Source organism: Argentina silus (genome assembly GCF_951799395.1).
Source record: "Argentina silus genome assembly, chromosome: 5".
Taxonomy (NCBI): Eukaryota; Metazoa; Chordata; class Actinopteri; order Argentiniformes; family Argentinidae; genus Argentina; species Argentina silus.
The window spans coordinates 15,810,022-15,833,693 of NC_139659.1; the positions used below are offsets into that span (position 1 = coordinate 15,810,022).

Here is a 23,672-nt window from a genome sequence, read left to right on the forward strand (position 1 = left end):
GTATAAGTATATCGATATACAGCAATGTTTGTCCGAAATCAGCAATGTTGTTACAAAAAATATATTAAGACCCACAGTGAAAATCCTACCAGTACGCTGCTAAGGAAAAACACGGCCTCGTGACCTGTAGCATAAGGGTGTGGGCACTGAGAGTGCATGGATTGCATGACAAGAAAATATCAGGCCCGATCGATTGCTGCTGGTCTATCTGGCATAGCCTCCCTGCATATTAGGCCTATTTGGAGAAGGCAGAGGAAAATGTTACATCGGCAATTTAACGTTTTAGTCTTGTGACCTGGTTATTCGACGCGCATTTTGTCCTTGTCCTATTCGAGCTGTTGTATAATAGCGCTCGAACCCTGCTTTGAAAAACAAATGTTCCTAGACTCCACTAAAACGAATTCCTTACACATGTCCAATGAATTTTCGGTTTATACAAAAGCTTCTGCATTACTATAGCAATTATCGAAACACAGGAGACCTTTATACGCGCGCGCACACACACACACATACACACACACACACACAAAGAGAACAGGTTTCCTGTTTTTCTCCTTTACCTATTGGATGAATACATTTCTCTCTGACATCTCTTACAATCTTCTGATTGCTGGTGGTCAACACCTCGAAATGCAACATGGAACCATTACCTTGAAGGGGAAATATTTAACACGCAGAAAACCTGGAATCCCCTTTGAGCATATGAGAGAAATACAGCACTACGTTCAAAATCGTTCCTGACCTTATATGGCTGTGAGTGGGTGCCGCTCTCTCTCTCTCAGACGCATGGCAACCAGCCAGATTCTCAGATTACTGTTGTTTGCCAGAGCCATTTTAGAGCTGTCAGCTGCAGCGCTGCAACCAGGCGACGGGACTAAATGCGTCATGCAATGTTTCTCCGCTCTGTCGTTTGCATTCTGCTGCAACCTGCCACTCTGACTTTTACACACACATACACCACCAGTTTAAGTCAACTTGATCACAATAGATACATTTCTGATGAACAAACGTGTGTGGGAGATTCATCACTTTTTTCGAGTTCTAAACCTCGCCCAGCAGTGGCGCAGCAACATTACCAGCACACAGTGATCTCCTTTGTCTGTGAAGAAGCCATTTTGAAACTAAGAACAGCAGAGAAGCCATTAAACGACAGTACATATCAAAGGTCGTTTTTGGACAAGGGGGAGCAGTGAGATGTCTACAAGATTAATTTTACCCCTAAATGCATTTTAATGCTCTCAATTAAGATATCTCTCTTGGATTACATGTTTTAATTAACTGTAAGTGCCTAATGAGTATTTCATTTGAATAACATTATTTAAGAAATTACACCATTTTATTCTATATGTCCTAAGGTCAGTTTTGTTACCAAGATTTAAACAGAATTAAAAAGAAAAGGAAATCCATCCTTGGTGAACATGTTTCTTAAAACGAGCCCAATCAATGTTCACATTGCTGTTGTTTACAATTAATGCATTGAGGCAGCTCAAAATCCATTACCTTTGAAATGATAGGATTTCCATTGAAGTATTTAATGTCGTGTAGGCTCACGTTTGATATCTTGAAATTCACGAGGTTTTGGAATTTGACTGCAATCCTGTCTTCAGGAAGAGAGGGGAGAGCTGGTTTGCATACAGCTCACACTGATGCTGCCTGAAGATTTTTTTCAGCATTTGTTATAGCCTACGTTGGTCAAAAAGCATTAAAGACTAGAAGTCTTTCAAGAGAAGTAGTTTTTGGCTAATTGTTTTCTTCCTTTTTAGGAGTTGCTTCCCTACCCCTACTAAAAGTCACTCATTAAAGGATCCGAAGATGGGAATGAAAACGTCCCCTTTTCCTCTGCAATTAGGCCTGATAAATGTATTTCATCAAAATATTAAGGTAAATATTTTCACCAGACTTTTTTTCCATCTGCTTCCTGTTGGATGCAGTATTTGATGAGCCTTTAAGGACACTTTGAAATAACTATTATTGTTCTACAGAAATAAAAATATGCCCTTGAAGCAAGGTCAGGCAAATTTCACCCTCACATTTGGTTCTGACTTTTGCCAAACTGAATATCTGCTCCTCAACATGATTCATTTCACAGTACTTTAAGTTACATTTGGCACATTTTGTGAGAATGAGAATACTTACTGACTTTCAGGGTATTAAACATCCCTGTTGTGTAACTACATGGTGTATCAAATGTGAAAGATGAGAGGCAACCATTCTGTAATGTAGAAAACGTATCAAAGGGGTTTAGTCAAGAACCAACAGCCAATTTCCAGTCAACATGATTCAGCATTTTTGCAAAAGGCCGTTTGCTTTCTCTCCATGGCCTGCTTTATTTGCTGACATTTGAGGAGCAATTATACTCAGCCTCTAATGGATCATGTTAAAACAGCATGCAGATGAATGTATTGAAGAGAGAAGTTGGTTGATTTACTGATATCACAATTTCTACATGATAAATGTTATGATTGTAGTCAATGAACTAACAGAATATTGATACTTTAATAACAGTAACTGCACATTTCCTACATCTTTTTTTAGATACATTAAAGTGAATAAAATTTGAACTTACTCATAGCTATAATCATACATGGCCATTTACAGTGCAATGTCAACAATATGCCATCACACAATTTAATTGTACTTTTACTGTGCTTTTCTCTTAACAACTTCCATCTATAAGCTGTTTATTCACTGCACTTCTTTTTTAACTTTAGAAACAAAAAAGCTATTATATGGGTGTGCCATGACCTAGTTAGGACAAAGATGGATTCCAGGCAGAGGAGAAAAAGGTTCAAAATGTCAAAGGGATAACATCCAGTAGGCTATTATATCTTCCTTCTTCTCAATCCTGTAAATGAGGAATCATTGTAATATATCATAGTCCATAAAGAGATGAGGAAATCAAGTATAAGATCCCTTTTGGAACAAAGGAAACCCATATTGGCCATTGAGTCCCATTTCAGGAAAATGGCTGCTGAGAGCGCTCAGCCCCCTCTCTCTGCTCTCTGTTGAAGGATTCCTCAGCTGTGCCTCTAATAGCTGAAGCTAAAATGGTGCTTCGATCTGATTGGCCGACAGAACTGCTACTGTTAACCAGCCAATTGCCCAAGCACTGCAAAATATCAAGCAAGGTTTGCAACCGATGTCACATCTCCTCTGCCAATATACAAAAGCGCAATAAGACAAATAAACTAGTTAATTATACAACACATGTGGCTCTTCAGATGGTTGGAAACCCTAAAATCTCTCCATATTTGGCATTTGGATATTTCTAAGATTACCCGTAGAGAGCATTATTGTGCTGTAGTTTTACATGTAATATATCGGTATAAGTAAAGTAAGTTGTTTTATTACTTTGGTTTGTAGGCTACAGAAATTGTATCTATGGTAAGCTTAAACAGGACAATATTTTCCCTGATATATTGATGGCCGAAATTGAGCCCTTAGTACAGCTCTAGGTTCAGTTTTTAATATATCAATACGAACCTTACCGATGAGGAATGAAAATAAAAACAGACCCCAGATCTGGGCTTAGAGATAACTTTCATCGACAACCTTACCTCCTATGTCCATCTTGTTTCCCGTTTGTGTAAATGTAACCGGTAGATTCAGCACTTATTGTATATCGCAAATTTGAGCTAAAGAGCCATCAGACAACCCTTTTTCTGATTTGTATTTAAATATAATGCATATTTTTATTTATGCATTGCTTTGATGTGTATAATGAAAATGTACGCAGAATGTAAGCACATGAAAAGAACCTCGTATCGAAAGTGCGAATGCTATGAGGGGTAGCGCTCAATAGTGGTGTATTGTGGGAGAGCCAGAAACCCCAGACTAGAGGCACACAATATGTGTTGGCTCGCAAAAAGGAGGCAGTAACATTTAAATCATGTAATGTAATCAGTGAGAGGTAAACGATCTCGCCGTTTGATTATTAAAAAAACAGTCGATCGGACAAATCATGTCCAAGCCAGGGGAAAGAAACAGGCTAAACGAAGACCATGGCAGAAAGCAGAGTTCAAGTAAGCTTGCTCTTTTTTTCTTCCTCTGTAATGTCTGTTTCGGTAACTGGGATACGATTCTAACCCCCATTTTTCTTCCCATAGCCTTATATTTGCAAAGTCAAACATCTGTAGTGTATCGCTACAATGTAACAAGTATTCGTGCGTGAGTCTGATGGCTCAAATCTTATGTTTTTCTGCTCAGGTTTGGCGAACGGCATGGAAAACAACCATCCCGTTTGCAGTTCGGGGGAGAAACGAAGTCACCATTGGAGAAGTTACAAGTTGATTATTGACCCAGCGTTGAAAAAGGGATCTCACAAACTGTATCGCTACGATGGAACGACTTTTGACATGCCCGTAAGTGAATCGCATATATCCACATTCAATTAAAGAGAAACACAGTTGTTAGGCTACATTTGTAACAGAGTGCCTCCATGATTGCTACAATGTACATTGTTAGTGGGCTGGACGCGTTGGTTTCTGCACCTGACACAGTGCATCAAATGTGTCACTATTCCGTCGTTAAAGACACAGCATTGGTAGATAACTATTATAACATTAAAATGTTCCCTATCAAATGTGTTTGTTTATAGTTTGAATCCCTATTATTATTAATTAGTAAATCGATCACACATTTGTAGCCTATTTATCTTGCTTGTAGCTCATGCATCTTGCTTGTTAGAATGGTAAAATCGTTGTTGATTCTACAGGACCCTGGAATGCCACCGGTGGATATCGTCCGAGACCCGAGAATCGGTCGACACTGGACGAAGTACAGGGAGACTGATCTCCCAGTTCCGAAGTTTAAGGTAGGCCTAATCAGTCACACCCCTTGCCGATCTTGACAGAATGAGGGATGCGATGCGACGCTCTCCAAAGTTTTGGGGCTGTTTAGGTTCCGAACGCAGACACACCCCCTCGCTTATTTTGATAGAATCCCTGCTTTTCAAATATTGGATTTTATGTTGCATCTGAAAATAATCGGTTGTCAAATGTCCTTAATGATTACAGCAATGCATTTCCTTTTTGTTTAAAGTTGCTGCTATACTGATGGCGATTGATATAAATGGCTTACTTATGATGTTGTCCAAAGAAATGTAGCCTGTTCATTCTAACCCCTCTCTTTTTCTCCAGATCGATGAATGTTACATCGGCCGTGTGCCTCCAAAGGAGGTGACATTTGCGAGGCTCAACGATAACATTAGAGAGGGTTTCTTGACCGACATGTGCAAGAAATATGGGGATATAGAAGAGGTTGAAATTCTTTACAATCCGAGGAACAAAAAGCATTTGGGAATCGCAAAAGTTGTTTTTGGGACTGTAAAAGCCGCCAAGGATGCTGTCCAGAGTCTTCACAACACGTCTGTCATGGGCAACATTATCCACGTGGAGCTTGACCCTAGAGGTAAGCAATCTTTGAATTCATTTTAGGACAATTTGTAGCCAACAAATGTGCAATAATGCATGTAGGCTTATACATATATTGCCAAATAAGATGTCATCTGTCTTTCCATTTTTGGAGGGTAATATTTAGTCACGTGTGTAAATTTACGTTGGTTGCTTGGTAACCAGTGCAATTGCGTCTCAATGAGCGTTTGGGACTCAGCCCACGAGCCTCACACCATAAGTATATAAATGGAACTATATCACAAAATGGTATAGTTTCATCTTTCCTGTACTTTTGACGATATACTATTTTCGGACCCACTCATGAAAATATAGTTTTACGTATTTTGTTTTGCATAATTGTTTATTTTATATCGCATTGTTTCATTTCACATTATTCAGTTAAATATATACCGTTATATATAATTACTTGTGTGCATTAAAAGGAGGGAGGGTATTGATTATCATATTTGACTTGTCTATTATTGAATTAAAAATAAATTATAATCGCTTGCTTCTTTCACGCTAGACACATTTTACCATAGGTTATCTATAGTTGGCTGTAGCAGGAAGGCTTTCCAATTGTCCCCCAGGCTGTATCGTCTCACTTGAATTTACACATAATTTTACATCCTGCAACTGTCGCTCCATTCTCTTAAAGAGACAGTGGTTGTTTTCACATCAACAGGAGGGCCTGTTATACTCAGAATCATGTTAAATTAGCTGGATCAAGCAAGGAATACTATGTTTTCATGAGAAAATCTTCCACCTGTGTGCAATAGTCTCTTGTGTCAATGTGCAGATTTTAATTTGAGATTTTCCATTTTTACAAATGTAATCCCAAGTATGCCGGAGAAGTGCATAAATATATCACATATATTTCTGATATTATTGCACACTAGGTGTATGTGAAGTGCAGACATATTGGCATGCATTTGGGGAAATCTTGCTTTATATTAGTAGTCAGCTTCTTAATAATCTGTGGCAGCATATTGTGATGAAACAAATATTATAATTCTTATAAAGAGAAATGCATGTCATGAACATAACCAGCTATTGCTTGACAATCTATTACTGTGAGTGGCATTATTACATTCTCCCAAAGGGCCTAATTAATGGTCAATTCAATTATACATGTGGCTAGTGCAAGTTGCCACAGAACCCTTACTGAACCTTACAATAATCTCTAATAATTTCAGGTGAGAATCGCCTCAGGTACCTCCAGCTCCTGGTGAATGGCAGCTACACCCCACGGACAGTTCCTGTGGGGGCAGAGGAGGCTAGAGAAGTGTCACCTCGTAGCCTGGCAGAGGCCATTTTGGTAAGATCCCTCTCCCCTGTTGTTGTGTGTTATGTTTTATCTATGAAAATGTGCCAGTGTCCCAAAACAAATGTAGAGGTTGATTTTTGACTTCTTTTTTTAAAATTATTATTCATTTTCTTTGTTTCATAACACTAACCTCCCTGGATAGTCGGCAAGTCTATTCAAAAAGCTTTTTTGGTTGAAATAAAAATGCATCTCAAGAGTCCTGTAAATAAGTGCTTTTTAGATGGAGACTAAGTTGGGTCATTTCTGTCTTATACTATTTACAGCCTGTGTAAGAGGCCTGCTTGGTGAATTAGTCCACCCCATGCCTGAATCATTGTCCTATCTAAACTGATACCCTTATCTCTAATCCATTTTGTCAGTGCAGCAGGTGGTAAAAAGGGGCCCTGGAAGGAATGTTGTCTAGTACCATAGCTTGTAGAGGGAAGGGACAAAGTTATTGAAACCTGCACTTTGTCTTACTGCACATAGGTTTCTGCAAACCCTGCACCACAGCTTTTTGATAATTTATTATGAGTAATCCACATTTGGAGATGTTGTTAAAAAAATAATAATAAAAAAAAAGCATATCTAGCTCTAGTCTACACCACCATCATTTAAAACCTAAAATGTATCCTACAATACAATGCAATGCATTCACATTAGTGTGCTCCTGTCTCTCCTTAGGCCTGTGAGCCCCTCCGCAGGCTCTCTGAGAGCAGCTCGTCTGCAGTGGGAGGCCCAGTGACCCCCAGCAACAACACCACCCCACTCTCCCTGGACACGGCCTACTCTAGCCTAAGGCAAGACACACCGCAGTCCCAGGGCACCCCCCACACCCCAAGGCAGACGAGCACCCCCTTCTCTCAGGACTCCAACTACTCCAGCAGGCAGACCACCCCTTCCTACCAGTCCAACAGAGCCGAAGGCTCTGGAGGCTATAAGTCTCGCCGACACGAGAGCAAGTTCCAGGACGCCTACAACCGCAGACCGGAGAGGCGCTATGTCCATGGTACTGGTTCTAGTTCTGGTGGATCCTCTTTCCGCAGCACCCCCTCTGAACCTGCCCCTTTCAAGCAGCACCAACCTGCCCCACCTGAACCCCCTCCCTCTGCCTCATCCTTTGCCCACACGCCACCTCCCCCTGCCAGCGCCAGCTTTAAGTCAGCTTTCTCCCCCTACCAGGCCCCCATGCCCCCTGCCTACCCCCCCTCAGAGCCAGCCTTCCACCAACCCGTGCAGCGGGAGTCCGAATACCGGAGACCCCCCCAGCCCCCTACCACTGATTTCATGCCCGTCAAGGAGAAGCCAGAGACACCACCCATCCCAGAACCCCCTCCGGAGCCTGAGGCCCACCCGAGCACCCCGCCTCCCAGGACTCCAGAGCACTGCCCCTCCCCTGGCACCCCTACCCTGGAGTCAGAGCGAAATAGCCTGGACTCCCGTATCGAGATGCTCTTGAAGGAGAACAGGCCAAAGCTACCCTTCCTGGCTGAGCGTGACTCAGACACTGAGGTGCGTATGGAGGGCAGCCCCATCTCCTCCTCTTCCTCTCAGCTGTCCCCCGTCCCCCCTTTCACAGGGGGGTCCCAGGCTGGCCAGCGCACCTCTCGCCCCTCCAGTACGGGTCTGGAGGATATAAGCCCCACGCCCCTGCCAGACTCTGACGATGAAGATCCCATCCCTGGAACTGTCTCTCTCGTCAAGAGGGTCTGCTCTCCGGACCATGTCCAAGGGAAGATGAACTCCTCCAGTGATCGCCTCGGAAATCACACACCCACAGACAAAATGGATGCGGTAAGAAGCAACGGGAACATCATAATTTATTTTTTATTATGTTTAACTCTCCCTATTACTTGACTAGGACAAACAGGCACTTTGGGTAAGATACAATGTTCAGAAATTGTTGTGGATAGAATAGGCTAGATACCGCGTTGGTGCCGTAATAGTGTTTAGTTGCAGCCGGATCCATTTAGCAGTTACAGAGGGGGCACAGGAAGTACAGGAAGTAAGCATAGGCTTCAGTGAGTGATAGCAGCCTGCACTTTCCCTTTTGTTTCATTCTCCTGTCTCAGCCTGTCTGCCAGGAGAGGAAGTGGTTCACTCTAGTTTCACAGCTTTGATGGCTGTATGAAAGCAGTGGCTCAGCTATTTGGGTTTGTTCCAAATTGGGCAATGCATGAATTTATCAACAATGTATAGTGATACAGAGTATTTGAACCAGTTCACTTATTATTAATCATGCACTCTTCATGTAGTCGTTAGGAATGTTGAGGTAATATTTTCCATAGCCAATCTGTTGGGTAACCAGTAGATGCAAAAAATCGAAGGAACAATAATTTCCAAACATGTTACACTAATGTCCCTGAGCAATTTGCTCGGCAAAGTAAGTCGCATCGCTGCTGTTAGACAACCCACTGTATTGTTTCAAGTAATTATGACTAGTCAAATCAAGTCCCTAACAGTTTTTACTTCCAAAAATTGCATGTGTAGGATGTAAACAATGCAGATGAGTAAAGGGCTCCTTTCCTTATGTTCAGTACTCACTTGAACAACCCTATACTCTGGTAGCAGGTTTACCTCCAGTGCTGTGATTGCAAGATAAACTTGAGCCGTTGTGCTGTTGTGGAGTAGAACACTTTCACTTCCTCTGTCTAACACTCATGAGACGTGTTGTCAGGGAGAACAAGGCCTGGTCGTTAGCTCTAGTCAACCCCACACTTCCTGGTGCTATTCAGCCTGACAGGATTGGCTACAGTTTTTCATGTTTCACGTTTCATGTTATCACAAAGCAAACATTTAAAAATGGTCACTTTCGCACACAATCCACTCCCCATGCCAGTTGAATTAGTTTTGTTTCATGATTTAACTGTCCCAGATACAATGTTGTTTTGGGAAATGGGCCATGACAGTTACATTTCATTGGTGATATGATTTATTTGTTATTTTGTTCAAGCTTGTTACTGTGTGTTCCAATAGTTTTGTTTGGTCCCTTTGTTGCGTGATGATGTTGTGTAAGCTTTTGTTGAAGAGTTGTTAGTTGTTGTTTAAGTTTGTTTCATAGCTATTCAAGGACATTTGAATCAACAGCTGTGTTTGAATGTGTTGCCAAAAGGTCAAGGGTATACTTGATGATATGTGTGCTAACACTTGGGCTAAACTGTCTTTAGATTTGGCTCATCCTTCAAGCGATTGGCTGTTGCTGTTTTGAGGGATTAGGAAATAATCACATCCTGCTAAATGCAAGCAGGGCATATTTTAGACACTAATGTCAAGGTTTGTAGTGTGGAGAACCTGTGTTTTGGTTTTTAATGATGGGACAAGGAGATTTGATTGCATATATGGGGGGTATAGGGAAGCTAAGAGCTAGTTTACTTACTGTTCAAATGTTCAGTTAGGCACATTGTGCCCTATAAGGTGATGTAGATGTCCTGACACGTTGTCATCTCTCACACAGAGCCATCAGTCCTCTGGTGAAGACATGGAGATCTCGGACGAAGAGATGCCTGGATCACCAACTACCAGCGGTGACTGTGCCAAGGGCATCGTGATGAACTCTGCTGTGTCCCCCATGCAGACCATTTCCATCCCTCCCCCCGGCTTCCCACCTCTACCTCCTCAAGCGGGCTTCGCTCTTCCTCCCCACCACCTCACTGCCGTCCCAGGACCCCCACCTGGAGTGCCCCACCCCATGCTGCCTCATCTGCCCCCCTACCCCCCTGGCATGGTGCCCATGATGCCGATGGACCTGATCAGCTGCCTGCCTCAGTGGGGCAGCGTTCACATGTCCTTCCAGATGCAGACACAGATGCTGAGTCGCATGGCCCAGAGCCAGAGGGCCTACCCCTACCCCCAATTCATAAGTGCGGGTGGGGCAGCTCCAGCTGGGACTGGGGCCATGCCGTTTGGGGGTCCCTACCAGCCTCTGTCCATGGGTAGCACCCCAGCTAGTAGTGCAACGGGGCACGGGCAACCATGGCCCAATCCCAGCATGCCCAAGTTTAACCCTGCCGTTCCTCCTCCCGGGTACGAGGCTAAGAAGGAAGACCCCCACAAGGCCACGGTGGACGGGGTGCTATTGGTCATCGTCAAGGAGCTGAAGGCCATCATGAAGAGGGATCTCAACCGTAAGATGGTGGAGGTGGTGGCCTTCAGGGCTTTTGATGAATGGTGGGACAAGAAGGAGCACTCAGCCAAGGTGAGTTATCTATCTGAGCCATCTCTCACTGAATCTTGAGATTGAGAGTCAGTTAGATTATATCAAATGGCACATAACATTTTAAGAGTCCACAAAGCACAGGCTTGTAAACAGGTTGACAGTGAAGATGTATCCTCCTCAAGGTTTTATATTTTTATACATCAATTCTCATGGTAGAATGTGGCTAGTGTTGCTTGGATACAAAAGAATGTTTTTTAGGAAAGCCACATTTAAAATCCCTGCTATGTTTCAAACTAGAAAAGCTCAATTTAACTTTTTTGTTAATTGTGAAATGTAATGCATACTAGGTTCTGATTAAGAATTTATTTCAATGATGGACGGTGACTGCATGGTAGGTACACATTAGCACATGGGTGAAATCTCATGAGTCCAAAAGATTGTGAACTTTTCTAATTCCTAGAAACTCTGAGAGCTGTGTTAATGGTATGACTTTTAAGGACCTGACTTCCTACAGTGTTGTACCCAGGCATTTTGCTGTGTTAGCCAGATAACAGACGTTAATCACACTGTCCTGTTGTTGTTCCTCCAGGCGTCCTTGACTCCAGTGAAGGCTGGGGAGGGGAAGGAGGAGGAGAAGGAGAAGCCTAAACCCAAAGAGACCATGGGCTCCAGCCTGCTGGAGAACTGGAACAAGGGCGAGGGGTTGGGCTATGAGGGTATGGGCCTGGGCATCGGCCTCCGAGGAGCCATCCGCCTGCCCTCCTTCAAGGTAACATCCCCTACCGTTGGCTAAAGAAAGGACTTGGCTAAAGAAAGCCTCTGTGTTGAAACGATAGATACTCTATAATTTTACCTTTGGCCAAGTATATTGCTAACTTCTTCTATAGTCTCATTGAGAGGTTATTGATGCTGGTTGGTTTGTGCTCAGGTGAAGAGAAAGCCTGAAGCCACTTCCACTGGGGACACTAAGCGAGCACGGCCGTCCACTCCTGTGGATGATGAGCTGGAGGATGAAGGTAACTACAGGGCCTAAAGGGTGAATCTATAGATTATGCCCAGTCCTAATATTCTTGCTAATCTCTCTCCAATTTGAGAAGACTGCCTCATACCAGACTGTTAAAAATTATTGCTAGTTTTGTAATGTTTCCTTTGTCCTGGGTTACCTAGAGCGGGACCGTGACACAGCGGACCTCCCTGCAGACGGGTCCAGGTCGGACGCTGACGGCTCATCGGGACGACGGCGACACGCACGGCCCCTGGCACTGGACAGCGAGGGAGAGGAGCAAGAGGAGACGTCTGGGAAGGAGGAGTCTCTATCTGACAGAGAGGAGGAGCCTGATGAAACGGAGGCCTCTGAGAGGTTGTCGTCGGGCAAGGTGAGCTCCCCTGGTGTAGACAGAGTGAATGAGTGAATATGAACAGCCTCAACCTTTAACCAAAACCATATACTCTATATATATCTGCCTTCAGCAGATGCTTTAGCTACACGTATGTCTGTTACTGCGTTAAGGCAACCTGATTCATAACATAAGCTGTATTTTAGAATGGCTCTAATATAAAGTTTAACTGATGAGATTGGGTCTTTCAGGGAAGTGAAGAAGAGGATGCAGACTCATCCAGCGAGAGTGGATCATCTGATTCATCAGACGAGGGTAAATACAGACTCTTGATGACTGTGTGTGCGCGTGTGCGTGAGAACTCTGCCTTGGTAACCTGTCTCCCTTTTCCCCCTTTGCACAGATGCTGCCAGTTCAGCATCCTCTAAAGTAGACTCTGACTCCTCTGCAGAAAGTGGAGACTCCTCAGACTATGAATCAAGTTCAGAGGAGGAGGAGGTAGAGGAGGAGGAGGAGGAGGAGGTAGCAGTAGACGATGATGATGAAGAAGAGGCCAGGGTTCTGACCTCTTCATCGTCCTCATCCTCTTCATCTTCCTCGTCTGAGGAGGAGGAGGAGGAGGAGGAAGAGGAGGTGGTGGTGGTGGTGCCGGTGCCCAAGGCCCCCAGCACTCCCCCAGGGCCTCCCCCAGAGGAGGAGCCCTCAGAGCTAGCTGTCTCTGAGGAGGACCAGAGGCCCAGGGAGCGGCTGGGCCACAAGCCCAACCACAGAGCCATTAGCGAGGGAGAGGAGGCAGTGGGCCCTGGCCGGACCATCCCAGAGGACCTCCGTCCCCCCTCACCTAAAGGTGTCCCAGGTTTGAAGCCTCTCCGATTATCTCACTTCAGACTTGATGTTTGAAATGCCCATATTGCACTGACCTTTTGTCTTTAAAAACTGTATTGGCAATGACTGTAGAGGTGTCTCTTTCACAGTATTGATTCCAGTATGTTGAGTTGTGGTTGACAATGACTGGTGGTTGCCTTTCAGCTGAGGATCCAGAGATTGATCTGGAAGTCAGCATCCCCGCATCGAAGACTGAGCCTCAGGAGGATGTTGGGAACCTCCGGCCGCCCACTCCTACAGGCTCTCTGGCTGACAGCGACCTGGACACGCGACCCAAAGGGCACACAGAGGACGAGGACCTGCCCTGCACCCCTGGCCGAGGAGCCCTCGCAACCCTGGAGCCAGGCACACCCCTTCCCAGATCTGTCCCTGCCATGCACCTCCCCCTCCCCCCGAACCCAGCCATGGACGTTCGATCTCTCCTCCTGCCACCCCCCGTGCCCCTACCAGACCTCCCCCACAGGGCCAGACTGTCCACAGATGAGGATGTCCCGCGCACACCTGGCAGGGACCTGATGGACCGCGCCCGGGGGCTGGGCAAGTCCCAGAGTACAGACACGATGCCCCCTGTCACGCCTGGCAGCGATGCCCCACTGACTGGCAACAGCCTGTCGCTCAGCTCCCCTCACATCCATGGCAGCCCCTTCTCCTACCCAGCCCAGTCCCCTGTCCTGAGTGCCGGGATTCCTCGAACCCCCGGCAGGGACCTGACCTTCACCCCGGTCTTCCCCGACCCCACAGCCCTGGCCGCCAGCCTGTCCATGCACAGGAAAGCCTCGTCAGAAAGCCTGGAGGATAGGCCTGTGTTCAAGGAACCCCCCCTCAGCACCTCCTCCAGTGTGGCTCTGCCGTCTGGCTCCCTGCACAACTCGGCACTGCCCCACCAGGGAGAGGCGGCTCTAGCCAGCATGCCCAAAGACCTGCCAACTGTCCCAGCCATAGACGTCCCCCTGCCCCCTGACACCACCCCACCCAAGAGGAAGCCTGGTCGGCCTAAAAGCAAAAAGACTCCTGCGGTTGCCCCTCCCACCGAGTCCATGGAGCTGTCAGTGACCCCCACCTCCATGCCCCCGTCTCTGCCACATGATGCTCAGCTCAGACAGCTATCAGCAGACACGGCCGCTGCTAGTCTTCCCGACATCCCCCGCCACACTGGACTGGACGCCTCCGCCAAGGGGCTGGACTTCCGGGAAGGAGAGGCACAGTGTCAGACAGCTCTTCCCCCCACGGATAGGTACCTGCCTTATGAGGAGGAGGAGCCGGCTCCAAAGCCTGCTCGGAGGGCAAGGCGAGGGTGGGGGGAGCTGCTGCTGGACAGCCTGTCCCCTGTGACCACACCGTCGCGGCCCTGCTTCGTCCCACGCACTGAGTTTGAGGAGATGACCATCCTGTACGACATCTGGAACGACGGCATCGACGAGGAGGACATTCGCCACCTGCAGGTCACCTATGACAAGATGCTCCAGCAGGACAACGGCAATGACTGGCTCAATGACACGCTGTGGGTCCAGCATCCTCATATCCTTTACTACTGGCTGTCAGAGAGAGGTGACATGTACTGGTCATGTGTACTCGACATATACCACTGCTTATGGTTTATTATGTTACTTTTAATAAGAACAATAATACACTTTCTGTGTGGAAACTCTTTGGCAATGCTAGCGCCCTCTGCTGTCTTTACTCAATGATACACACAATGCATGTCGGACAATAAGCGGTTTGGCAATAGCAGGTAACAATGTCAAATTGTCCCACTGCCCAGCTGATTTAATATGTTTGTGTACAAAAACTAATGTAGCAGTAAATTAGAAATGGTTGTCATGATTTTAGCAACCCAAAGTCTTAACTGTTTCCAAAAGTCTCTCAATGTTACCCTTGACTCCCCTGCACCTACCAACATCCCTGGCGTGAAGAGGAAGAGGAGAGATGATGGGATGAGGGATCACATGACTGGCTGTGCGCGCAGTGAGGGCTATTACAAGATCGACAAGAAGGACAAGATCAAATACCTCCAGAGCACCCGGCTGCTATCAGAGGAGACGCCCATGGACACCCAGGTTTGTCTCAAGGCCTGAGGTTGAGGAGGAGAGTTCAGTTCAGATGGAAGGGACATACACAGGCAACACTCAGCAAGGGTGTTTGTGTTTGTGTGTCTTTGTTTGTCTGGGTGTTTCTTTGTCAGTGTGTGTTTTGTTTGTGTCTGGCATACAAGCCTGCTGCAAGATCTGTCTGAGTCTGAAAGGGTTTTTAACTTGACTCGTGTTATGTCCCCTCCCTCCCCCTCTCCCCCCCCATCCCTCCCTCTCCCTGCAGGGTATGAGTATTCCTGCCCAGGTCCATGTCTCTGCCAGAGCTGGGTCTGAGCGCAGATCTGAACAGCGCCGCCTGCTGTCGTCTTTCAGCTGTGACAGCGACCTGCTCAAGTTCAACCAGCTGAAGGTAGCCGCGACAACTCCAGCAGCCGCAGCACACTGCACACACAGTCACACGCTTTGTCCTCGACATTTGTAAATGGGTCAAAGCAAGGCTACTGCGCCACTTCAATCTGTCCTTTTGCTTTACCTTCCCCAGTTCCGTAAGAAGAAGATCCGGTTCTGTAAGTCTGGTATCCATGACTGGGGCCTGTTTGCCCAGGAGCCCATCGCTGCTGATGAGATGGTGATTGAGTATGTGGGTCAGAACATCAGACAGGTGAGTACAGGGCAGTCTGAGTGACATCATGTACATACAATACCAAATAGACAAGCATAGATCCTAGTCATGACACAGCACTACAACGCCTGCACGGTCTGTTCTAGCTGAGAAAGGGTCTTGTGATCCCACCCAGTGTTGAATTTAAGCCAGGTTAAAGTGAGTGTGACCTGTCTAACCCTGCCTCTCTGTCCAGGTGATCGCTGACATGCGTGAGAAGCGTTACGAGGACGAGGGCATCGGGAGCAGCTACATGTTCCGTGTGGACCATGACACCATCATAGATGCCACCAAGTGTGGCAACTTTGCCCGCTTCATCAACCACAGCTGCAATGTAAGACCACTTAGCCATCTCCTGAAGAGCTATAGGAGCATGGCTTATTTTTTCTCATCACAAACTATTGAAATTCTTTTCTACAACAGACAACATGTGATAGTCTACTATCCCCCCCAGTATTTTATCCAGCAAGCCTATAAATATGTCAGTATAGCCCATATTGCTACGCCAAATCACACTGTCAATAAACTCATTGATGCTAACACTATTCTTTGGTATATTCTCTCACAGCCCAACTGCTATGCTAAGGTGATCACAGTGGAATCGCAGAAGAAAATCGTAATTTACTCCCGACAACCCATCAACGTCAACGAGGAGATCACCTACGACTACAAGTTCCCCATTGAGGATGAGAAGATCCCATGCTTGTGTGGGGCAGAGAACTGTAGGGGGACATTGAACTAGTGTTAACACCCGGCCAAGGAGAGAAACTATCAGAAACTACAAGCACTGTCCCCAAACATTGTCCCCCATTCCCTGGACGCACACACACGGAGACTCCATGCCAAAAACGCAAGGATAGAAGGGGAAGGAATGGAAGAACCAGAGGTTGAAAACCCTCACATCACACCTGGATACGGTGCAGCTAACATGTTGGGGACAATTTTATACATACACATATTTACTCAAGATTGTTTACGATTTCAGGTGCTCTAAACAGACTTAAACATGGGGTTTTCTACTACTTTGCCAGTTAACTAGAATTTTCAAAACACTGTACCAACTGGCTTCCTGGTCCAGCACTCTTGACCTTCCCTCGTCCAGTGAAGTTGTTCAGCATGGTCTAGTATTGGTTTGTACAGTTTTACCCGTTCTCACTTTTCTCATAAGCTTTACGGAGACCACATGTGGTACGTAAACCCTTACACACTTTTCTAGCTGCTCATTGATACTGTTGACACGCACAATAAAAACACTTGTCTCTGTGGGAGGGACATGGCCACCCCCACAGGAGACTACACTATTCTAACCATGTGGTGGTCATAGTGGCACAGACAGGAAGTAGGGTAGGGGTCCTGAGAATTACGCTTGCTACCTATTGAATAACCTATGGGGATGCCTTCACTTCCTTAACCCCCATTTTATATACCATGGTTGTCATTGTAAATTCAGAAAAGTAATATAATTTAGGCTACAGAATGTGTGGAGTTCAGATCAAGCCACACCTGCTCATACCAGCAAAACATATATTATGCTGCTGTCTGTTACTTTATGCAAAATCAAGGTATATGTCTTCAGAGATTTAACAAATGGTATTAAGGATATTCCAGTATTTTTTTTTCCATCCTTTTTTTATTCTTGTTAAGAGATTACCCCCCTCACTGTCTTGTTTCTCGAAAGACACTATTGTTCATGTGTGTTTATGTTTGTGTTTGGGAGAGAGAGCGTTTGTGAGTATGAGAGAGAATGAGTATGAGTGTGCTGCCCCCTTTTGGCCATACTGTAGAAATGCAATGTTGAAAACAAAATGCAAGATGGGTACCATAGTTGTATAATCCGAAAAAGTAATTCTATAACACAATCTTTACACCCTATTGTAATGTAATATTATAACAAGCAACTGTAGGCACATAATTCCTTCCATTACCAACAATCTCAGCTACAATCACTGCACAATGAGACTGCAGATGAGGTTTTGCAGACTATTGAAATGCTTCATGCCCTCTTCTTCCTCATGACATGCACCCATGTCAGGCTGCTTGCTGAGGCTTTTAGATGAGAAGGTATTAATTGAAGCAGAATCGTAAGTGCCATAATTGTAAGCCTCATGAGTTACGTGACTACATGGCAAAAGTGTTTCTGAAAGCTCCCGCTTCCAACCCTGTTAACGCTTATGCACTATTATGAAATTATGTCTATTTTCACCAGTGTGATTGTGTTTGTATTGTGTTAAATGAATGTGTGTTGTGTCGTGTCATGTATGTGATATTGTTTTCCTTCACCTGTTATGTGTTGGTGGTGATTGGTTCAGGTGTATTCACCCCGTGGTGCTTCTTCAGCTGTAACATGGTAGGGCTCTTATACATTCTGTTCAGTATTCTCCTCACCGTACATAAGTGTTTCTAAACTCTTGCTTCGTCACCACCTCACTCAGACCCCCCCAACCCCATGTCCTCTGTTTGTGTATTCAGTTCTCACATGGCTGTCGTCTATTCAGTCGATGTCAATATCATGAATTGTTGCTGTTTGTGAATGCACTAGAGGCTTGCACTTCTGCCTACGCTCTCCTAGCCAATCACAACTCTGAAGACCAAGTCATTCATTGCTTCTCATTCAGTTGGATAGCTTAGCTTACAGAGAAGGGTTTCTTTTTTTTTTTTTTTTTTTTTTTTTTTTTCTTTTTTTTTACACGACCGCAATGTTTATATTGTACAGGATCACTTGTATAGAAGACCTGAAGCTTTTTTTATCTTCACAGGGAGAATACTTAAAATGATGCATCTTTCCTTTTTTCAAACAAAAAAGACTGAGTATTTAAAAATATGTTTTCAGGGAACAGTAAAAAGGAATCGTCTGTAAAATGAAAAACAAGGGTTGAATTGTTTATTTAAGCAAAGGTGCATCTTGTACAGAAAAAAAGATCTCCACTTCCCTTTGAAAGATTGTTTCTTGTAGAAACGTCTTCATTGTTCTGCCCGTTTCCTTTGTAATCTTAAAATGTGTAAATACTTTAACTGTGAATATATATATATTTTTGTTCCTGGGGATTTGCTACAGAAGTACAGCTCGGAGAGACCTATGAGACAGACGGAGTAAACACAGAGCTGGTGGCAGTATTTTCAGCTTGTGTCAAGCTTTATTTTTTATTTTCTGTTGTAAATTCTATGAAAATCTGTTTGCAGTGTGGAGAAAGGATAAAAGCATTAAGGTGCAGAATTGCCATGGGAATGGGGTGGAGTCATCAGCCTGTTTCTCATGTCTATTTATTACACAACAAATGTATGAAAAAGAAAATAATTGAGAATAAAGGCATTTTTTTCAAATGATTTAATATGTTTATTACTTGATGAGTTGTTTCTGTGTTCAGAAGGAGCAATTACATGATCATTTCACATTCACATGACTTACACTGTATGTCCAGACAGACACATACTGATACAAAACATTTGTTTCATTGACTACACCTGCATGTTGAAACCGTCAATGAAGATGTGTATCTGCATAGGTTCACTCATGTTGGGTGGCATGAATAAACCAGCATCAACAAAGCCCTTCTGTCAGTGTATGTGTGTTGGGTACAGTTTGAACCAGGACCAATGCATGTGATTCTCCACCCCCTTTCAGAGCCATCAGAGTGTCAATGCTGGGGGTTGTTGTAGTCACTCAACTGTCACTGGAACAATCACATTACAATACATCACACAATATGGTTTTGACATGGACAAAATAAAAATGGAAGATAAACACTTACTAACCCATGTACTTCATAACCTTTGACCTTATTAAAAAGTCACTCCCCCACCTCATACACACATTGCTGCCTAGCGTCCAGAGAGTGACCTCATCCTTACCCAGCCAATTCCTGATAATCACACACTCCACCATCCGGAGAGAGAGACAGACAGAGTGGCCTCTGTGTGTGTACCCTCTGCCACCACGTGCCCGTGTCAGTGACAGGAGGAGAATGGTGTGACCAGAAGTAGAGAGAGAGGGGGGGAAGACAGAGAGTGGGGGAGAAAAAGAAGGGGGGCATACCATACTGTTTTTGGACTTGGTGAACTATCTACTGTATCTACCATATCCTTACTGGCTTTACCCACTTTACCATGTCACTCTTACAATCCAAACATCCCTTCCCTGTACTTATATGTCACACTAGTCACCTCCTTTCATATAATTCTAGAACAGTGGGGATTTCTCTAGTCAAATTCACCCAAACTCAGTGGAAAGGGTAAGAGTGACAGCCTCCCCACAGAAATAATCCCTCACCCTTCGCCCAGTGCAGTTACTCAGTGAATTGTTCGGAGAATACAGTATACAGCTGATATAATATGGCTTCCAGCAGGAGAATGTACAGTTTACAAATTGTTTACTTAACAAAATACAGTTGGTCAAGAAGATTGAATGCAATACAATCAGACATACAGTTCATAATGATGAATTACAGTTTAGTGTTACCAGTATTAGATATACACAATTAAATGTTATATTAAAATGTTAAATAAAAGTAATAATAGTAAATGTAGCCTTCTGTAAGCACATTTTGTGCAATTCATAAAACACGGTTTCAACAGTTTTGTTAAATACTTAGTGAAATAATTCTTGCTAAATACTTCACATGGGGAAAAAAAAAAAGTGTGTCGGGGGATTTCTAGTGAAACCTATGGCCATATGCACCGGTCTACCAAGTAGCATTAGCTGGTGCCATTTTCATTGCTTAATGAAACCTACGCCCCTGGATCTGACTGAATGCAATGACACAGTCATATTTGTTGAGAACATACAGTAGTAAATTACATAAACAGAACACTCATTCTTCACAGTATTTAATGTAACATCTATATACATTTTTCTATGGGCCGGACAACTAACCACAGTTTGTTGTCTTTGTCATCCACTGTCCTTTAGGCTCTACTGAGAATAGACAGAGCATAGAGCTAGTATGCACAAAGTAGCCCTGAGTAAATTGCTAGAGCCCATAGAATAACATAGAGCTAGAGTCCATAGACAAGGCCAACAGTTAGAGTTAGTTGAAGCATCAGTATTGAGAGTGATGGGCTATAGAAATTAGTGGCTGTTGCTGTTGCTGTTGCTGTCAGCAGCTTGGCATCTTTGGATGCGTAGACACTGCGACTGAAGGTTGGATGGATGTGTCGGTAGTTGTTATGGAGATGCATTAACAGTTCTGCTTCCTGCTCTGTGGAGTAAATCCCAGAGGAGAACTGCTCCAGCTGGGGAGGAAGGAACAGACAGGTAATTCAATTATTGTACATATCAATCCATGTTCAAACCATCACCTTTTCAGGTTGAACTGTTTTCATTTGTTAACATGTTAATGAATTAACCCATCTAGGGTCTTTATGTTTAACCCATCTAGGATCTTTATGTTGTTTTAATCATTAGAGAGAATCCTCCAACAGGTTTCCCAGCACATCCTAATCTACACTGTGTGTGTATCTGATTCCTATGCCAATCAGAGACGCTATAAAAACAAAGACATTAATTCCCAAATTACATGAACTATTATCCTTGCATTAAGTTGGACTCAACTTGTGATTTGTTGATGACATTTTTGCATTTTAGCTAATTTTAAGAGTGTCATAGCAAAGGGTCTGAATACTTATGTACATGAGGTATTTCTGTATTTCAATTTTAATACATTTCCTGAAATTTCTAAAAACGTGTTTTCGCTTTGTCATTCTGGGATATTGTGTGTGGATTGATGTCAAATTCTTTTAATTTAATCCATTTTAAATTGAGTCTATAACACAACAAAATGTGGAAAAAGTGAAGGGGTCTGAATAGTTTCCGAAGGCACTGTATAATAGTGTCTTTCTTTATCGTAGTGCATGCTTACCTGGGACCATGAGATGTAGATGGGAACTTGATACACTGTCCATAGAACTGCCTGAGAGCAAGGAGGAGTGGTAAGGCTGCCATGGTAACGGTAATACTGGGACAGGTTGCTCTCAGGCAACAGGCCCATCAATGGGAATGGCTTGACTGAAGCAGTTTGACCTGGAGGGAACAACAGGTGACCTTATAACTAGACAAGATTGAATAATATTCACATTTCAGTTAACATTTATGCATTAACTGTTAACTGTAACACATTACATTAACATACATTACTGAAAACATGTTGATCAGAGGTTGCTGCTGAGTTGTGACTACAGGGCAAAAGTGTTGCGGAATGCAGTAGAAATAAACATTAACAATAGAAATAAACAACGTATTTCCAAGTTTCTACATACCTTTATAGGCAACAGAGGAAAGTAGACGGGATATGCGTCCAAAGTTAATATTGTCAGTATAAACAACCTGCAAGAACACAGGGACATAATAATCAATGAACAAAGTGTTCATACACTGTCTTAAATTGTAGACCTATGATTCACCGTTTACTTACATCAATGAAGAATCCAAGAACTGCAAGGCCAGTTGGGTCATCCAAGGCAGCTGTCAAATTGGGATGTATCTCTTTCATGTTGACTATGTGCATCTGCAAAAGAAAATACAACCACATGTATCCACCGTCAGCAACACACTTAATATGCACACTGCCAATTGTAACAGCATTCAATGTCTGCATCCTGGTTTGAAGTTTAAGGACATTTCAGAGTAGCGCTGACTAAACAGTATGTATAGATGCCCATTGCCCATACCTCCATAGGGTACCTGTGCCTGTCCACTGTATGCTCTGAGCCATTAGTGTAAAGACTTCCCCAGTGAAAATGCAGCTGGATAGTTTGGTACGTCCCTGGGAGACCTTCACCACTCACCGACATCCCACTCCCAACATCCAGAACAACTGCACACAAACACACAGACTACTCACAGAATCCAACTTCAGACAAAGGACCAAGTACGGGACACAGCCCACTCTATACTTTTAACTCAGTTGTGCATCAGTGCTCAAACTACCAACAGACATCATTATCAGACTTACCTCGATCAACACAACTTTACAAAACACATACTGTGTAACTACTCACCAGAATGACCATTGTTTGTAAGTTTCCAATGTCCTGTTTGGACGGTATCGAAACCCTCCAGATGTAATGCCTCCAATGAGTCGTTTCTGATCATCTGATGATCCAAGTTTATTGGAGAGTGATGCTCCTCAAGTAATGGGTGGCAGGATGGGAAAGTGTCTCCCCATGCGTAAGGATCTGAGGATCACACACACACACACACACACACACACACACACACACACACTCAAAATTAAGGACCAAGTATCTTATGGTGTGGTGGTTTGGTCTCCATTTACCATAGACTACTTTTCTTACTTAATAATATCATATTATTATATTTCATATTGAAATATTACATGTATATTTGACAATGGGGCAGCTATTAAAAGTGAATGGTCTCTGATTTGAACTATTGAACAAACAGTAACTTACCACAATGACCCTCATCATAACAGAAGTCCTCTAAAAGTGAAACAAAGAAAAGAAAGAAAAGAAGGCATTACTATCAAAGTCATCTCAGCCTTTAGAAAATAATTAACTTACACACATACTGTGTAACACAAACAGGAATAGCAATAATACTTTAAAAAATATTATTTAGAAAAAGCTTCTGACTCACCTGTGTTTGAAGAGGTAATACATAGCATCAGGAGACATATGGTTGCAAAAACCATCTTCCTTTAATAAATGCACACAGCCCCACATAGGCTACGTCTAATTGAGTGTTAATACAGAGGCAGGCCAATCTGTGTTTAGAGATCTGTGCTGGGGCCCAGCTTAAATAGGACTGGAAAGTGAATACTGAGAGCTTTTTTTCCCTCTGCCCGTCAGTGGAGTGTGTCATCGTTGCCAGTGGTCTTTACTGATGAATGAAGCAGGCACATTGACGAGAGGAGAGGTTGCCACCTCTCGACTGAGCACAAATGCCT

The 23,672-nt window shown here is 44.0% G+C and overlaps 2 protein-coding genes across 3 annotated transcripts; one reads left to right on the plus strand and one right to left on the minus strand.

Annotated features, from left to right (window-relative positions):
* Positions 1-876: 876 nt before the first annotated feature.
* setd1ba (SET domain containing 1B, histone lysine methyltransferase a) lies at positions 877-19,211 on the plus strand. 2 transcript variants are annotated; one of them, XM_083670513.1, is made up of 18 exons: positions 3,838-4,022; positions 4,207-4,361; positions 4,715-4,813; positions 5,139-5,409; positions 6,590-6,711; positions 7,384-8,493; positions 10,154-10,894; positions 11,445-11,624; positions 11,784-11,871; positions 12,023-12,231; positions 12,444-12,507; positions 12,596-13,048; positions 13,222-14,625; positions 14,968-15,134; positions 15,391-15,516; positions 15,649-15,768; positions 15,965-16,102; positions 16,337-19,211. In XM_083670513.1, the coding sequence occupies exons 1-18, from the start codon at positions 3,962-3,964 to the stop codon at positions 16,508-16,510; spliced, it is 5,682 nt and encodes a 1,893-aa protein (XP_083526639.1). In that variant the 5' UTR covers positions 3,838-3,961; the 3' UTR covers positions 16,511-19,211. The 2 variants fall into 2 exon arrangements, with proteins under 2 accessions (XP_083526638.1, XP_083526639.1); XM_083670512.1 differs by lacking the exons at positions 3,838-4,022; positions 14,968-15,134; positions 15,391-15,516; ... (1 more) ...; positions 15,965-16,102; positions 16,337-19,211 and adding exons at positions 877-1,280; positions 1,764-1,881 and having other exon boundaries at positions 13,222-14,914.
* A 1,549-nt stretch (positions 19,212-20,760) lies between these two features.
* On the minus strand, positions 20,761-23,417 carry car15 (carbonic anhydrase 15; the record flags this gene model as incomplete). The annotated part of the gene is made up of 8 exons (XM_083670747.1): positions 20,761-20,997; positions 21,624-21,784; positions 22,021-22,087; positions 22,176-22,268; positions 22,432-22,577; positions 22,762-22,938; positions 23,176-23,205; positions 23,363-23,417. The coding sequence occupies 8 exons, from the start codon at positions 23,415-23,417 to the stop codon at positions 20,761-20,763; spliced, it is 966 nt and encodes a 321-aa protein (XP_083526873.1).
* Positions 23,418-23,672: the final 255 nt, after the last annotated feature.

Excerpts from the sequence above, each read along its gene's own strand:
- setd1ba (XM_083670513.1), top strand. The coding sequence starts at position 3,962 with ATGTCCAAGCCAGGGGAAAGAAACAGGCTAAACGAAGACCATGGCAGA. Across the intron at positions 12,232-12,443 it reads AGAGGTTGTCGTCGGGCAAG|GGAAGTGAAGAAGAGGATGC; the intron begins GTGAGCTCCCCT and ends TGGGTCTTTCAG. Across the intron at positions 12,508-12,595 it reads ATCTGATTCATCAGACGAGG|ATGCTGCCAGTTCAGCATCC; the intron begins GTAAATACAGAC and ends CCCTTTGCACAG.